The sequence below is a fragment of the Protopterus annectens genome, chromosome 7.part0 (genome assembly GCF_019279795.1).
Source record: "Protopterus annectens isolate FY-2018-M chromosome 7.part0, PAN1.0, whole genome shotgun sequence".
NCBI classification, from domain to species: Eukaryota; Metazoa; Chordata; order Ceratodontiformes; family Protopteridae; genus Protopterus; species Protopterus annectens.
In genome coordinates this window covers 1,696,674,040-1,696,689,907 of record NC_056739.1, presented here as the reverse complement: position 1 = coordinate 1,696,689,907, position 15,868 = coordinate 1,696,674,040, and the positions used below count along the sequence as shown (strand labels likewise).

Genomic DNA, 15,868 nt, shown 5'->3' with positions numbered 1-15,868 from the left:
TGTAGATGCTATTATGGTTGCTGCAGCCACCAAGAAAGGGCTCACAGAACAGAGCTCTGTGGTCCATCCCCCTAATAGAAAGTTGCATGCGACTGACCATTTTAGGAAGCACACCTCAGCTACCTTCAGATTGAGGACTACAAATTATATGGCACATTTCACATAGCTGCAAAGGGATTTGGTATCGGAACTTTCATCATCCCTTGCAGAGTTGTTGCCTCTAGAGAACCTTAAACTGGTCTCTCCGAAGCTCTCCACTGTCACTTCCCTTGCTAATGCCTCAATGAGGTTGATCTTGATTGCAGTCAAGGCCACCTCATGAGCCATGGGTACAGGCATTGCTACTGGGTGTCATGCCTGGCTTTGTGGACAACTTCAAGGCATCTTTCACCAATGCGCCATTTGATGGATCTACTCTATTTGGTCCTTCAGTCAAGGAAACACTGACCCGCACTGACCAGGAGAGAAAGACCTTGTCCGCAGTAGGGATCAAGTTTTCTACTCCCCAGTGTTCCTTCTCCAAGACTCAGAGGAGTAGTAAAAAGCTATGGTTCCAAATGCCGCAGTCTTCCTTCTATGATGCTCCTCAGGAATCTTATTCCGGCTGGGGAAGGGGATTTGATGGCAAAGGAGGTCCGCAGAATCAGGGCTTCCGAGAACTGTTCTCAGATAAGCCCCCACCGCAAGCACTGCCCGACTGTCCTGCCCTGGAGGCAGTCCGGGGGTCATATCTCCTTGCCCCACCTGGCTTGGGCTGCTATTACCTCAGATCAGTAGGTGCCAAATATTGTGTCCAGGGGATACATTACGCTCTTCGATCACCTCCCTCCAGTCCAAAAGTCACTCCCAGACGTCCCATCCCACCAAAAGGAGTTAGCCCTCACAGAGGTTCAAGACCTCATTTAAAAAAGAGCCATCCAGAAGGTCGGAACAGGACAACAAGGATCCGGTACTTACTCTCTCTTTTCAGTGCTAAAAAAAAAACGGGACCTGCATCCCATTCTGGACATCAGCAAGTTGAATTTATCAGTCAAGAAGTCGAAGTTTTGGATGGTCACTTTTCAATCCATTCTTCTGCTTCTGCGCAAGGACGATTAAATGTGCTCAATAGATCGTAAGGATGCGTACTATCACATAAAAATCAACAGGCGCTCCTGGAGATTCCTGCACTTCTGACTGAAGGCTAATCATTAACAATTCAGAGCCCTGTTCTTTGGCCTCACCTCAGCCCCCCAGGTGTTCACCAAATGTATTACAGTGGTAGCAGCCCCTCTCTGGTTGCACAGCTTCCAGGTCTTCCCGTACTTGAACGATTGGCTCCTCACAGCTCCCATAAAGCATCTCTTCTCTCTAGCCAAAGATTTCACTCCAAGTCTATTTCGCGATCTACGCATTACTGTCAACCTTCCCAATTCACAGCTTGGTCCATGTCAGAGGTTGAAATTCATAGGGGTTCTTCTGGAAACTGTGTCGGAGACTGCAGCTCTTTCCCTGCTCAGGGTAGACATGATCAGGAGCAAGTTCTCCTCCTCCTCCTAGATTGGGACAGTGTCCCCGCCCACCTGATTCTTCAAACCCTTGTGTCGGTGGCAGCAGCTATTCAGTTGGTTCCCCTCACCAGGTGCCACATGCGGGTGCTTCAATGGACCCTTGTGGTACAGTGGTCAGCTCACCTTCACCCTATGTCCATGGCAATCTGAATATCTCAAGTCTATCACCGTCACTTAGCATGGTGGCTCCAGTCCAAGGATCTACTGCTAGAAGACATTTTTGTCTCCCGCAACGCCAAGCCATGAACGCCTCCCTGTTGGGGTGGCAGGGGGCATTTTCAGGAAAGGAGGGTCCAAGGCACATGGTCTCCCTTGGAGACCACGCTACACATCAATGTCTTAGAGTTGAGAGCTGTCCTACTATCATTGCAAGCCTTCCAAGACTATCTCAGGACTGTAGCAATTCAGACAGACAGCATGGAGGTAGTCTGGTACATCAACAAGCAGGGGGAGACACGATCATACCCGCTGTGCAGAGAGGCCATGAGAGTTTGGGAATGGGGGAAGTCCTCCAGAAGCTTTCTTCTTGCAATGCATATCCCCGACAATTTCAACGTCTTGTCAGACAAGCTTAGCAGGTCTGTCCAGAGTCCCCATGAGTGGTCCCTGAAACAGTCAGTGGCAAGCCGGATTTTTGACCGATTGGGTCTTCCGTGCTGTGATCAGTTTGTGTCCCCAGCCAGCCGCAAATGTAGCAAATATTTTGCCCTGATACCCCCACGGGGAGTCATGCAGGGAAGCTCTAATTCACAATTGGCCACCGGGGCTCCTCTATGCCTATCCCCCAATTCTCATAGTTTTACAGAAAGCCTGTTGCATGAAGGCTCACCTCATCCTCATTGCCCCCTTCTGGCCTTGTTAGACCTGGTTCTCCCTCCTCTGGAGTCATCTGAAATATCCACCCTGGATATTAGATCCAGTCCAGGATCTCATCTCCCACCCATGGGGATTTTCTCCTCCCGACCTGATATTCCTGAGGCTGATAGCATGGTACCTCCAGTTCCAATATTTGTCAGTCAAGTTAAGCTACCATCTCCAGTGAAGGGCATTATTTTGGCATCTCAGAAACATTCTACTAAAAAGGTTTATTTCAGCAAATGGAAGAGGTTCTATGTTTGGGCTCATCAGTGGGACATTGATCTCTTTTCCCACTCTGGTTCCGGACATTCTTTCTTTCATTTCCTCTATGTTCCAGCAAAAGTGAGCTTCTCTACTTTTAAGCTTCAACTAGCGGCTATTTATAACTTTCACTTAAGTGTTAGTCCCATGTTTTCTTCTAGGCTCTGCAAGCCCTTTCTTAAGGGGATGTTCTTGCTCAAGCCTCCTTTCAAAGATCCGTCTCCTTGGGATCTTAATTTGGTGCTGCAGTCCCTGATGCAACCTCTCTTTGAACCTGCCACGAAGTGCGATATTACATTTCTGTCTTGGAAGATAGCCTTTTTGTGGCTATTACCACTGCCAAGAGGGTTTTTGAATTATAAAGCCTCCCTTCATGATTTTTCACAAAGATAGGGTCTCTCTTAGAACCAATCCTTCATACATTCCTAAAGTAGCTTTGAAAGCTAACCTTAATCAGTCTATTCAACTACCCATCTTTTTTCCAATTTTTCGAAGAAAGGAGAGTATTGGCTACATTGCTTGGATGTACATAGGCAGTTATATTTCTGTTTGAAGAGGACTGAGGATTTTTGAAAGTCAGATCAGCTTTTCATAGACTTCTCTCAGGCAAAGAACGGCAGGGTCATTTCCAAAGTATCAATTTCACGTTGGATAGCTTCTTGTATAGCTCACATTTACGAAAACAATCAGAAGGATCTTCCCAAGCCTATTAAAGCTCATTCTACTAGGTTGATGGCTACCTCTTCCGCATTCTGGGCTAGGACTTCTTTGGATGACATCTGTGCTGCTGCGACTTGGTCAAACGCCCATACCTTTGTAGCACATAGTAAGTTGGATTTGGCGTCTAGGGGTAGAGCTTTGTTTGGTTCTTATGTGCTCCGGCATGTCCTTCCTTGAGACCTCCCAAGATTATGGATAGCTGGGGACTCTGACCCATCTGTGATCAGTAATGACACGGATAGCATCAGATAAAGAGTTATGTACTTATCATAACTTGGAATCTGTGCTATCTAGTGTCATTATTCAACACTTACTCGCCCTCCATCCCCCTCCCTCTGGTGACCAGGGGATTCTTGTAGTAATGGTGTGTTTGGTTCTGCTTTTCCTGGGTGTGGACAGTGTCACTGTCCTGATATTTATCTAGCAAACTCATTCTGAGGATTTTTGGTAGCAGGAGTTCCTGGGAGGGGAGGAGCTCGAGTTCAGGAGCTGTCGCTCACTCTGCCGGCTTGGATCCGAGGTCGGATCCAATACCCATCCATGATGAATAATGACACTGGATAGCACAGATTCCAAGTTATGGTAAGTACACAACTCTTTTTTGGGTAGGCTTTTCTGTTACCCAATTTAAAAGCTGTTATGGGGCATTCAGAGGTCTGTAAAGTGTGACTGCAGAGAACCGCCATAGATCTTCATTTAGTTTGAGCACTTGTCATTAGTATTTTGAGTATTATATAGTTCAAGCCAATCCCATTTTGACTTTTCCCTGCCTGTATCACATCCCATCACAGGTCTTTGATGACAAATACTTTGCTAATGGAGTTGGATCTTACCTCAGCTCCTCCATAGTCCAGGAAAAGCGACTCTGCCCCAACCAATAGATGGGTTCCACTTTAGGCAACTACAGCTTTTGACAGTATTCCATGCCCTGAATGCTGTAGAAGGGAAGCTTAGAGCCGAACCTTTCCTGTGCAAGACAGACAACCAGTCGATGGTGTGATAAACAGTCTGGCGCAAGCTTGTATGCTCTGTGCAGGAAGCAGTGTCTGTCTGTCTGGCCATAGGTAATTGACAGAAACATCCCCCCTTACATCCATTCACATCCCAAGAAAAGTGAATACACTGGTGTATTGAAGAAATGGCTCCATTTCTTTGCTGGAGTTAAGGACTAGGAAATCTTGTCTGGTTAGTGTCTTGTAAGACTGGGATATCATGTGGTCTAATCTGTTCAGCATTCATAAGATTGTGGTCCTTTCGGGTTCAGGCACCTAGGCGGCTCGACACCCCCCTGGATGTGGACACATGGCAGGTTGGCAGTTTAGCTGCAGTGACAAATGCCTGCGGACAATTCCCTGTGGGAATAGAGGAACCCCCTGCACCCTAACCACAGGTGGCAGACACAAACCCCCACAGTGGTACACTCTGCACCCCCCTAGAAGCCACCATGTGCAACTGTCAGTGGAACATGTGCCCTGGCATAGGATGCCAAGTGGGCATGAAAGTGGTAACGTGAAATCTGTGTGCTGTGGGCAAATTTATTAATACAATATATAAAGTGATGTGTGTAGTGCTTGGTGCGCACTAAACCCAGATATAATCACAACTTGTAGAAATGTGCCACAGCACTGAGAAAATCCTGCACATCACTGTAGTCACACTTATGTTGCAAGATGTGCTTTAGGCAATGCTCCCTTACAACAATAGCCTTCCTATGTGGTGTCACAGGCATCCCCCTCAAAAGAGACTCCCGTCAGGTATCTGTCAGGTTCTGTTCCTGTTGCAGAACAGACAGAAGGTCGGATAGCTGCACAGTAGGGTGTCCCAGTAACACCTTCAGCCGACGATGCCATGCCTCCACCTGGTTATTAGTCCATGGGAAGTCCATATTAGAGACGTCACACACATTCCAAAACCTCAAAGGGTATGACAATGGCAGTCGTTGCTGTGCTGAGCAGCGGATGCATACTTGCTTGGTCAGCCTCACACATACACACATAATGATGGTCCAGAAATACGCCAATAGGCTGTGCACAGTTTGGTAAAGTAGCCACAATGTCCAGAAATGCAGGGACAACATCTTCCAGTGGTAGGAATGCCAGTGCAATCAGCTTGCGGATGGCAATTGAGAAAGCAGTATCTGTACCATAGAGGGCCACAAGGTGGTGATACTGGATCTGGCACCAAATGATCTGTGCAAAATGGAATAGGCACCCCTTCAGAATACTCTTAGGGAATGCCTTACGGCTGGCACGGTTCGCTGCCTTCTCAAAATCAGTCATAATATACTGTGTAGCCAAGGTGCATCCCTGCTCTGCGGGCATACCCTTTAGTATCTCCCACATATTGTTGTATGCAGACTCTGACTTCCGTGTCATGAGACAGTACACCAGGGGGACGATCTTTGCTGAGGTGGGGGTGCCAATACATCCATGTAATGTATGCAGCTGGCGACATATATCAGCCCGTGTGGGGAAGGTGCCATCCCCAAGAATGATGTCAGACCTGCACAGATCGGTCAGATTCTGTGATGTTGTAAGTAGAACCAAGGAATCAGTCCCATCCATATCAGACCTTCTACGGAGGATAAAGCTGCCACTACGGAGTGGATACTGGCTGACATCAATGTCCGCAAGTGTTACTGAAGGTGTGGTCATGGATGCCCGTGACCTCTGCCGTACCCTGGTTATGCTACGACACAGGGTGGCACGGCAAGGCATCTCTTGTAGTACATTGTCATCCGCTGTGCCTAGGACACTCTGCATTACCAGGCTTGGCAGGTCATTGCCGGTTACCACCCTCTGCCGCAGTTCTGCTCGCAGTGTAGCCACTTGGGCTATTGTTGCATCTGCACCGTGCTGGTGTGGCATTGATTTCAGCAGTTCTTCCCCCTCATCCTCATGAACAGTGATGGCAAAACCTCTGCAGGCCTTTACTCTCCACTCGATACATGCCAAGTACCGTTTAGGTGGTGCTTCACGCTCCAAATGATAGAGGTATCCGTCCACTACCAGCATTGGTTTGCCCCGTTGGCTGGGCACTGTGCTGTATCTGTTGCCAAGCTGACCGGGGCTATACAGGTACATAGATTCCATCATGGTAATGCCACTTATTGATGGCCTCTCAGTATCCATCACAGCCAGTGTAGCTGGGAACAGGATGTAGACACGACCCTGGTACAAGTCACTATCAGACGTTAGAATAGTTGCTGTACACCACCTTGCATTGTACCCTGTGATGTAGCGCTGCCTGCCACAGTGGCCCTGTACATCTGTCTGCACTCCACCTTGCTATGACTGCCTAGTCTGCTAGGGTTTCACTATGTGCAGTTCACACAGCCATGTGGCTGACAAGTGCTTGTAGTCTGGTAGGCGTCTGCACAGCTTGCTTGCAACACAAGTTCTACGTGTACTGCACAGGTCCCCTTTAACTCCCAGCTGTTGCTGCTGGCCAGTCAGGGTGTGGGGACCAGTCTCAGTTTCAGTGACAGAGGTTACATAGGGAGGTTTGTCTGTGTTGCACCCTTGTCTGCCTACATGGGCCTGCATACTTGTGTACCCCAGCTGCAGCAACCAATGGATGGGTTTGGCGGCCCCCGCAATACACACATGCTGCTGTGGACTGGGAGGAGGGTTGCTACCCCTGCGTGACAGTGTTCCCCTATTACAATGTTTATTTCCTGCTGTTGGGTTGGTAGTCTGTGCTTGCCCGGGTTGGCATATTCCCACCTGTCACTGCACTAGGGAGGATCTGGCAGGACAGTTACTGTCTGTTGCAGGCATGCCTCTCCATCACTTTGGGTTGGTCATGTATTGGAGCCATTCACAACAGTGGTACTCACAGGGACACTGTGTCCATCATGTTGTGACATGCTTGGTTGGTGTTACACCAACAGGTCTTGTGGTAGCATGTACTTTCTGAGGAGTATGAAGTCTAAAACTCATTTGTCTGTTCCACTACAGTGATGGACGGCCACATGTGTGCGATATTTGGGCTACCCATATTCTGCACAGCTCAGGGCTGTCTGTGCTGTTATATACTGTTAGAGTGTATTGGCAAGGATGCTTGTGGTGTTCTTGCTGTTTGGAAAATGCTCATGTACATACGCTCTGCTGCAGCTACTGTGAGTTTTACTGTCTGCTTCCCCGGGAATGTTTACTGTGCGGGTTTGTGTGGACTTGTGGAGCACTACAGGTATGTTGCTGTTATTTTCATGCTTGTGTACATGCTACATTTAATATTGCGCTTTGTGTGGACTTGTGGAGCACTAAAGGTATGCTCCTGTTATTTTCGTGCTTGTGTTTTAGCCTTGTTCTAAGCTTTGCGTGGCTGTTTTCACTTTCGGGTTGCAGCCCGCATACCTACTTTAGGGGTTGTCTCCATTTGTTGGTTTTCCCACCAACATGGATTCCCACGGCGTATCTCCCTTTTGGCCGCACCGCTCTACGGTCTAGCAGTGCTGCGGCCTTCTAGTTTCGGCATTGTAGCTCGCGGGCATTCGTCTCGTGATCTACACGCTGGAACCCGGTCCTTTCACTGTTCTCCTTGGTTCAGCAAGGCAATCGGAGTTGATGGTTATTTTTTTTCTACTGGAGGAGGGAAGAGATTTTACGCTTTCTCCATGTTACTTCTGAATGCATATCTTACTACACAATTCACAGTAAGCCTGCAACTTGCTCTCATGGTCATATTCTAGCAGACGTGTGTTTTCAGGCTCTTTCTTCCCTTTTAGCCCTTTACAAAACGAAGAGGTTGAGCTATATACTGGCTTTTCCTCGGGGCTTAGCCCTTATTGGACCCATGTTTTTTTTTACATACCTTCCAGTCATTATTTCAGAAGTGATTCAGGCTGCTAAGAAACTTTCCAGTTGTCACAGCTGTTCTAAGTGGAATATTTTTCCATTTTAGTGAAGAGATATTTTGTGCTATCTCATATGGTCAGTTTGCAGATGATTCTGACCTCTAACAAGTTTATGACTTGGAGTTCAGTTATTCCATTGTCGCCGTGCACATCTTGAGTATTTATATACGGCACAACACGATGTGAGGCAGAACTGCTGTCATGCACTAACTGGTTAAGCAGTTCTTCAGAGGAGTTCCATATCTTCACTGGCCTTTGAAAGACCTTTTTCATCATTGTGATGTTAACTTCATGAGTGATACATTTACCTGTCCACTGCTGGGCTCTGCTGATTGTGTGGTTTTTCTCTTGGTATCTATTAACTCACCTTGAAAGATTGCAGCGAGTTTTAGACATGATTTGATATTAGGTTCATAGGTAGATAATATGCATGTAGTCCAAAATACCATTAAGGAGCCAGACCTAAACTTCCAGTTGTCACAAAGCATTGTCTAGTTAAGTGACTTGCTCAATGTCACACAGCAGGCAAACAAAAGTGGAAAGATTTAAACCTTGTACCCTGGCAAAGGGACAGCTACTTAACAAATCAGAGCTTTAGCCTACTGCCCTGTCAGGGTTCCAGTTTTTCATTAGCACTAACTGTATTTCCCTCTCAAAAATATCAGAACTATCCTTAAACTGGTCCATTATTTTTTCATTTCCCTTACAGATGGCTAGCTTGCAGCTGAACAAGTGAATGAAACAAAGAAAAGAGAAGTAACATTTTTAAACCTCCGACCCTTGTAAAGTGTTGTACTTCCCATGTAATGGCCTCTTAGGGAAAGAGATGTGACTGTGAAAAAAATAATCTTACTCTGTGGTTTTGCAGCACAAACCAGTCTGTAGTGGTGGTTCCACAACCAAAGGAGTAACCAAATGTATCCTTTTGTATGTAAATATATATATATATTTTTAAGCAGAGTGCTTAATCTTTGGTGTAACACACACTGTAGTATTTTGTTCATCATCTGGGATGCTTTGACCAAGTTACGATGCTGTACTTTTCCAACATTTAAAATCAATATTTTGTGCTTTTTCATCCTTGCCATCATTTGTGTTTCCTGTTTGTACTGACCAGGATAATGTATTGCAATTGCTTCTGATTCTGCTTATTCTGACCTGTGTATTAAATGTAATTGTATTATGACATTTTCCTTTTCAGGCCTCCACTGAAAATAAATTATGCTAACTGGACAGACATAATGTAAAATTAAGTGAATTATATTTGCTATGTGAAATATCAAAACCAGTTTAGGGTTAATAAATGTGTTTTCTAAAGTACTAGGTCTGGAATGGCTAAAGGGATCTAGTTATTTTGAGCCTGGCTATCACTTTTGTACCTGCCTTGACCCACCCAAGAAGGATTTCTGTTGTAGCTGAATGATTGCATTCTTTGAAGCAAAGTGCATGCTGCTAATGGAGGAATTTCTGTTTACTGGGTGTCATCCATAAGATTGATGAGAAATCCTCAGTAAGGGAAATTTTATGCAGAGCATTGAAAAGGAGTGTGCAAAGGAATGGACAGGAGCAGGAGTTTAAAACAAGTTAAAGAGATTGTGATACAACTGAAGCTGACCTTCGATAGGGATGTTCTTTTGTAAGCAGTAGAATAATAATTATTGCCAACATATTTTCAGTGGTCGCATATGTTTAAAATGCCATTGCAGTACAGAGGATTGAGAACTGTAGCTTGTGACTTATCTGTCAATATATAATCACCTTTACTGAATTAATTTTGGTGTAAAGGTACTTTGAGGTAAAGATTTAAAAAGGTGGTATTTCACATTTGTTCTACTTATTCCAAGTCTTCTGTTTGGCAGATACAAAGAGGATCCCTGGCTTTGGGATTTGGAGTGGGATACCCAAGAGTTCAGGCAGAAGAAAAGTGTGAAGAAAAAAAAGAAACAAGAAAGTAGTGATACCCCAGACATTTCTAAAAGCACTTCAGATAATGATCTGGAGGAAGGTAAGGTGCATTGATGCAAAACATACTTCATAAAAGAAGGATTCATAGTACTTTGCTTGTGGTTTATTGGGTGTCTAAGAAAGCCTAGTTTTGTGCTCTTTCTGGCAGTATACAAAGTAAGATGCTTTACAGCAATGTAAGGAAAATACATCGAATTTTGTGGTACATTTTAATCTCACATAGTGACAAAGTAGGTACATGCTGTGAGCCTCTAATATATCAGTCAGGGTATTGTACAGCAGTGTAAAATATGTATATACACAAGGAAAGAAGGTGAGGATGCTCTACAGCAGTATAAGTAAGAAATGTTGAATTTAGCAGTACTCTTGCCCATATATGCAGTTTGCACTGATATGCCCTCATCCATTGCCTCAGTGATTTTTTCAAAGAAATTGACCAGGCTAAGTAGGCAGGACTTATCCTTAATAAATCTGAACCGAGTCAAAAGTGTATAGGTTACCTGCATCCCTACTTATTTGTTCCATAATGATCCCTTCCATAGCCTTATAAATGAGACTGGTCGGGCTCATGGGTCTGTTAATTACTGGGATCCATTGGAGGCCCACCTTTTTGCAAGGGAAGGACAGTTTCTCGCCTCCATTCATATGACACAAAGCCTGTTTTCAGACTAAAATTGATTAGCCTCTGTAGGATGTCTGACAAGTCCTGTTTCTAGCTAACTAGTAGGCAGCCTGGTATATTACCCAGCCCAGTGAAGTTCTTGGGTTTAGGTAGTGTCTTGAGAACTTGTTATTGGGAGATTTGATAGGGGTGTAGAGGAGGGTGATATGAGAATATTGGGTGAAGTTAGAGCTGAATTAGTCGGTCAGTAAATTGGCTATATCATCATTTACTGTTAATTCTGTCCAGTGCTGGACATTTTCTGAGTTTTCTAACATTGTCCAAGAAGGCTTTGTGGCCGTCTTTCACCTGGGTGGCTATTTTTACCTCATACCTAGTTTTGATTGATTTGATCAGAATCTGGAGTTCCTTGTTTACTTTAGCAAGAGCATTTTTGGCTTCTTAACAGTTAGATTTATTTTTGCATGCAAAGAGTTTTTTTTCATTTATTGTAGAATATGTTTATATTAGGGTTCCACCATGGGAGGTTATTTTTGAATTTGGCATTATATTTATTTCTTATGCAGACAGATGCATCTATGCAGCCATTTACATGTGCATAGAATTTGGTAGTAAAGGATTTTCAATAAGCAGCAGGGTCATCAAGGTGGAGCAACTTTTGAATTTAGCCAGTTCATCACTCAGTTTAATAAATTTAGCCTTTGCATAGTCTCTGAATACTGATGATAAGAAGATGCTTCAGGCTTTAGTCTTAAGGAGAATGTGACAAACCTGTGTACAATTTGACCATGGAGGAGATTACAGCTGTTGTGGAGCAGCTCTGCTTCATATTGGTAAGGAACAAGTCCAGGATTTTATCACTCCTGGGTGAGATGCAGATTAATTGGTCCAGAGAATTTGTATTGATGAAGTTCAGAAATCTCTGGGAATACATGTTTGAGGATGTGTATGTCTCCAAGTTTATGGAGAGATAGTTGACGTCTCCTAGGAGACTAGAGTTTAACTTAATACATAGAGACTCCATGTTGGTTAGTTAGGAGTTATGTGCCAAGGGGTACATAGAGGTTGTCCTGTAGTTAGCTATGATGCGATAAGGAGTTTTGTTCATAGTAAGTTGGACATGGTGGAGTTCCAGGTTATCTTGTCTAAGGAGTCTGGAGGTGAATTTTTTTTAAGAAGATATAACCACCTCCACTTTTAGTGTGTTTGTCCAATTTGGTGGGCCTGAATGAATTATAAGCATTGAAGCCTACATTGATGGAGTACTTTCTTTGTTCTTGAGCCATGTCTCTGTGACAATGCATACTTCCAACATTTTGTAGGGTAAATAGTACCTGCAGGGAGTGGAGTTTTTTATTTAGGCTCCTAACACTGTCTGGATTCTGTTTACTTATGTTGGAAGCTTTAGAAGACTGACATTGCCTAAAAAGAGCATTATAATTGTATTTATTACTGCTTGGTGTAACTCATTCTAAGCCTTTTGGTTTAAACACTTGGGCTTCGGACCAGTTGTTTTGCACTGAGAGGGTTTGTGGTCTGCACTGTTGTGGCAGAACAGGTAGCTTACATCCTTCTAGGTTGGGAACTGCTGATTGAGGGCTCAGTGTCTGTTATTCTAAAAGTGTATTAATTCTGGTTTAAGCACTTGGGCTTTCAGGCCAGTTATTTTACATTAAGAGGGTTCGTGGTCTGCACTCTTGTGGGAGGAGAGGCTGGACTCTGCCCTTCTGAGCTGGGAATTTCTGGTTAAAGGCTTATAGTGCATGCATATCTGAACTGCTTCTTACTGAAGTTGGTGCGCCTTGTTTGCTATGGCATAGACTGGATTCGGGCCTGCTGGATCTAGCTTTGTTTGTGTAACTTGAGCACTAATCCAGACATTGTCTAAAGTATTCAATTGTATTTATTACTGCTTGGTTGTAACTTGATTAAAGTGTAGCTATCATTCTAAGTCTTTTGGATTAAGCACTTGGGCATCAGACCAGTTGTTTTACATTAGGAAGGTTTGTGGCAAGCACTGTGGTGGCAGGACAGGTAGCTTTCATCCTTCTAAGTTGGGAACTGCTGATGGAGAGCCCAGTGTCCAAGTGTATTAGTTCTGGTTTAGGCACTTGGGCTTCAGGCCATTTATTTTACATTAAGAAGGTTCGTGGTCTGCACTCTTGTGGGAGAAGAGGCTGGACTCTGCCCTTCTGAGCTGGGAATTTCTGGTTAAAGGTTTATAGTGCCTGAATATTTGAACTGTATCTTACTGAAATTGGTACACCTTGTTTGCTCTAGCATAGACTAGATCCAGGCCTGCTGAATCTAGCTTTGTTTATATGTTTGTTGTTTGTTTGCTTGTTATTTCCCTGGAAGCTAATTCCACCTAATACGCGGCTTCTCAGCACTTCTGTGGATCACTAGTGATATCTGCATTGCTTACTGTACTTATTTCCTTGTTTCACTTGAAAGAAAGTTACTGTTTGTCGTTTTTGCATTTAGTTACTTGTAACACATTGCACTCAAGTTACCTGGCACTTGCTCACTAAAGCAATTATATAAGTCAACACTAAACATTAAAAGCACTACACCCCCACTCCCCACTGGCCCTTGTTTTCAATTATTAAGGAATTCCCAATATTATTCTAGCATGTCCAAAGGTCAGTTGTCAATCTCCTCTCCGGTCCAGCTGGTGAATCTGGGAATCTTGAGGCAATGTTATAACTGTCTCATGTACACAGACAACCCTCTCTTCCTCCCACATAACACAAATACTTGCGAGAGATGCAGCTATTTAGCCAAACTGGAGGCTGAGCTCTCTCAACTCAGGACTGGCAAGACCAGACAGGAGGAGAAGGCAACTACACACACCACAAAACCAGCCTCACATAATGCTACCACACCACTGAATCAAACACATAAACACACAAAGACATACTCGGAGGCTCTGAGTAAAAATTTACCTAAACAACAGAGGCCTCCAAAGCAGACACCCAAACAACTGCTACCTCAAGACACCCCACAAGCAACACATAAACCACAAAAGCAGTGTGCAAAGCAGTCACAGCCCTTAAGGCCAAATACAACACCAAACATACTTGTCATAGGTGACTCCATAGTCAGACACACTGACGTCCCACTCACCAGGCTGAACAAGGAGAGGGTCACAGTAAGCTGCCTATCGGGTGCTAGAATCCGCCACACAACACAAGCACTCGGGTCACTGGACTACATGAAAAGAGACATAGAGGAGCTCTCTGATTATGTAGCCCAGGCAGGTATGACCCTGACCCTGAGCAGTATCCTTCCTTCACCAAGAATGATGCCACAATATAGAGACAAGATGATCAGCTTTAACAATTGGCTTAATGTCTGGTGTCATTCAAAGGGGATCCAGTGTCTGTCTGCCTGGGATGACATGCTTGACAAGCCACGCTGCTTCATGAGGGACGGCTTGCACCTGTCACCCCTGGGATTCCGGATATTGGCTAAGGCTCTTGCCACCCCCATAGTGCCTTTTTTAGGCAAGGCTCAAATTCTAAACCTACCACCCTAGAAAACATAAATGGGAAGAAACTGAGGGTAATGCTGCTCAATGCCAGAAGTCTAAATCTCAAAATGCACGCACTCGAGGCCCTTCTCAGTATGGAGAACATCGATGTCTGTGCTGTAACTGAAACCTGGTTCAAGGCTCCTGAGAGCACCCCAGCACTATTTGGTTTTACCTCATATCATGCGTTCCGGCCCCAAAACCCGGACCACACCACAAACGGAGGGGGTGTATCCATATTCATAAAGGATACCCACACCTCCAGGTTGGTGGCAACGCACGAAGCTTCGGAAACCATCCAGGTGCAACTAACCATAGGCAAAACTGCTGTACAAATTGTAGCATGCTACAGGCCACCCTCTCAAACTCAGGAACCCCACACAGCCTTCCTGAAGACACTGGAGGGTATAAATGTATCTCCAAACACCATCATATTGGGTGACTTCAACTACCTGAATATAGACTGGGAACATTACTCAAGCCCAATGGTTCCTGGAGTTCATAAATTCAAATGCCATGGAACAGCTAGTCACTGTTCCCACGAGAGGAGAAAATATACTAGATCTCATTATCACAAACATGGGGACAAAATGCTCCACACCGGAAGTATATCCCTCATTGGTGAGATCTGATCATAAACTAATCTCACTGGAAATCCACATCCCGCCCCCACCCCAAACAAAAAAGACCACAGTGAAGAACTTGTCTAAAGCAAACTTCACACTACTCAAGACTGGTGTGGTATCCTTCAAGGCCCATGAGCCAGTGGAAACCACAACCCAAGCTGCGGAAGCCCTTACAAATGCCTTCTATGAACACCTCCAGGACTGCATGGATCAGGCAATCCCAAATAAAACCAAGACTCTTTCCACAAAGGGCAAACGTCCAGTCTGGTGGACCCCAGCCATTAACAAACTTTACAGTAAGAGGAGAAAGCTATTACATGATAGAACAAAATCCATAAAAGGGAAGTCACCCCTGATCATTATTAGTAAAAAATACGAGCACTCATAAAATCAACTAAGGCCAATTTTGAGAGAAAATTGCCATGGATTCAAAGGACAATCATAAGGCCTTTTTCAGCTATGTTAGGAACCTGGGTGGAAACTCCCAGATATGCTCAGAATTAGTCCAAAATGATACAAAAATCACTGAACCCACAGACATTGCCAACATACTGGCAGACAGGTTCAGTGCAAACTTCACCCCCCTCTCCCCCCCTAAAGGAGAGATAAATATCCCAGCGGAGTGTAGCCTCCCAGACATCTCAAATGCGCAGGTGAAAGCTGCTCTCTAAAGCTAAAAACACAGCATCAATGGGACCGGATGGTGTCCCCGGCTGTGTGCTACACGAGCTAAATGAGGAATTAAACCCGCACATAAGGCAGCTGTTTAATCTCAGCCTTACCACAGGATACGTGCCCAAGGAGTGGCGTACGGCAACTGTGGTCCCACTCCACAAAGGCGGTGCCTCTATGGACCCTGGTAATTACCGCCCCATA

General features: G+C 44.8%; 1 protein-coding gene across 1 annotated transcript in view; it reads left to right on the top strand.

Moving 5' to 3' along the window:
* The window catches only part of POLG (DNA polymerase gamma, catalytic subunit), a 1,518,109-nt gene that overhangs the window by 391,863 nt on the left and 1,110,378 nt on the right, over nt 1–15,868 (top strand). The window contains exon 8 of the mRNA XM_044078211.1: nt 10,107–10,252. Within this exon, the coding sequence (XP_043934146.1) occupies nt 10,107–10,252 (146 nt within the window). The remainder of the gene's footprint in view (nt 1–10,106; nt 10,253–15,868) is intronic.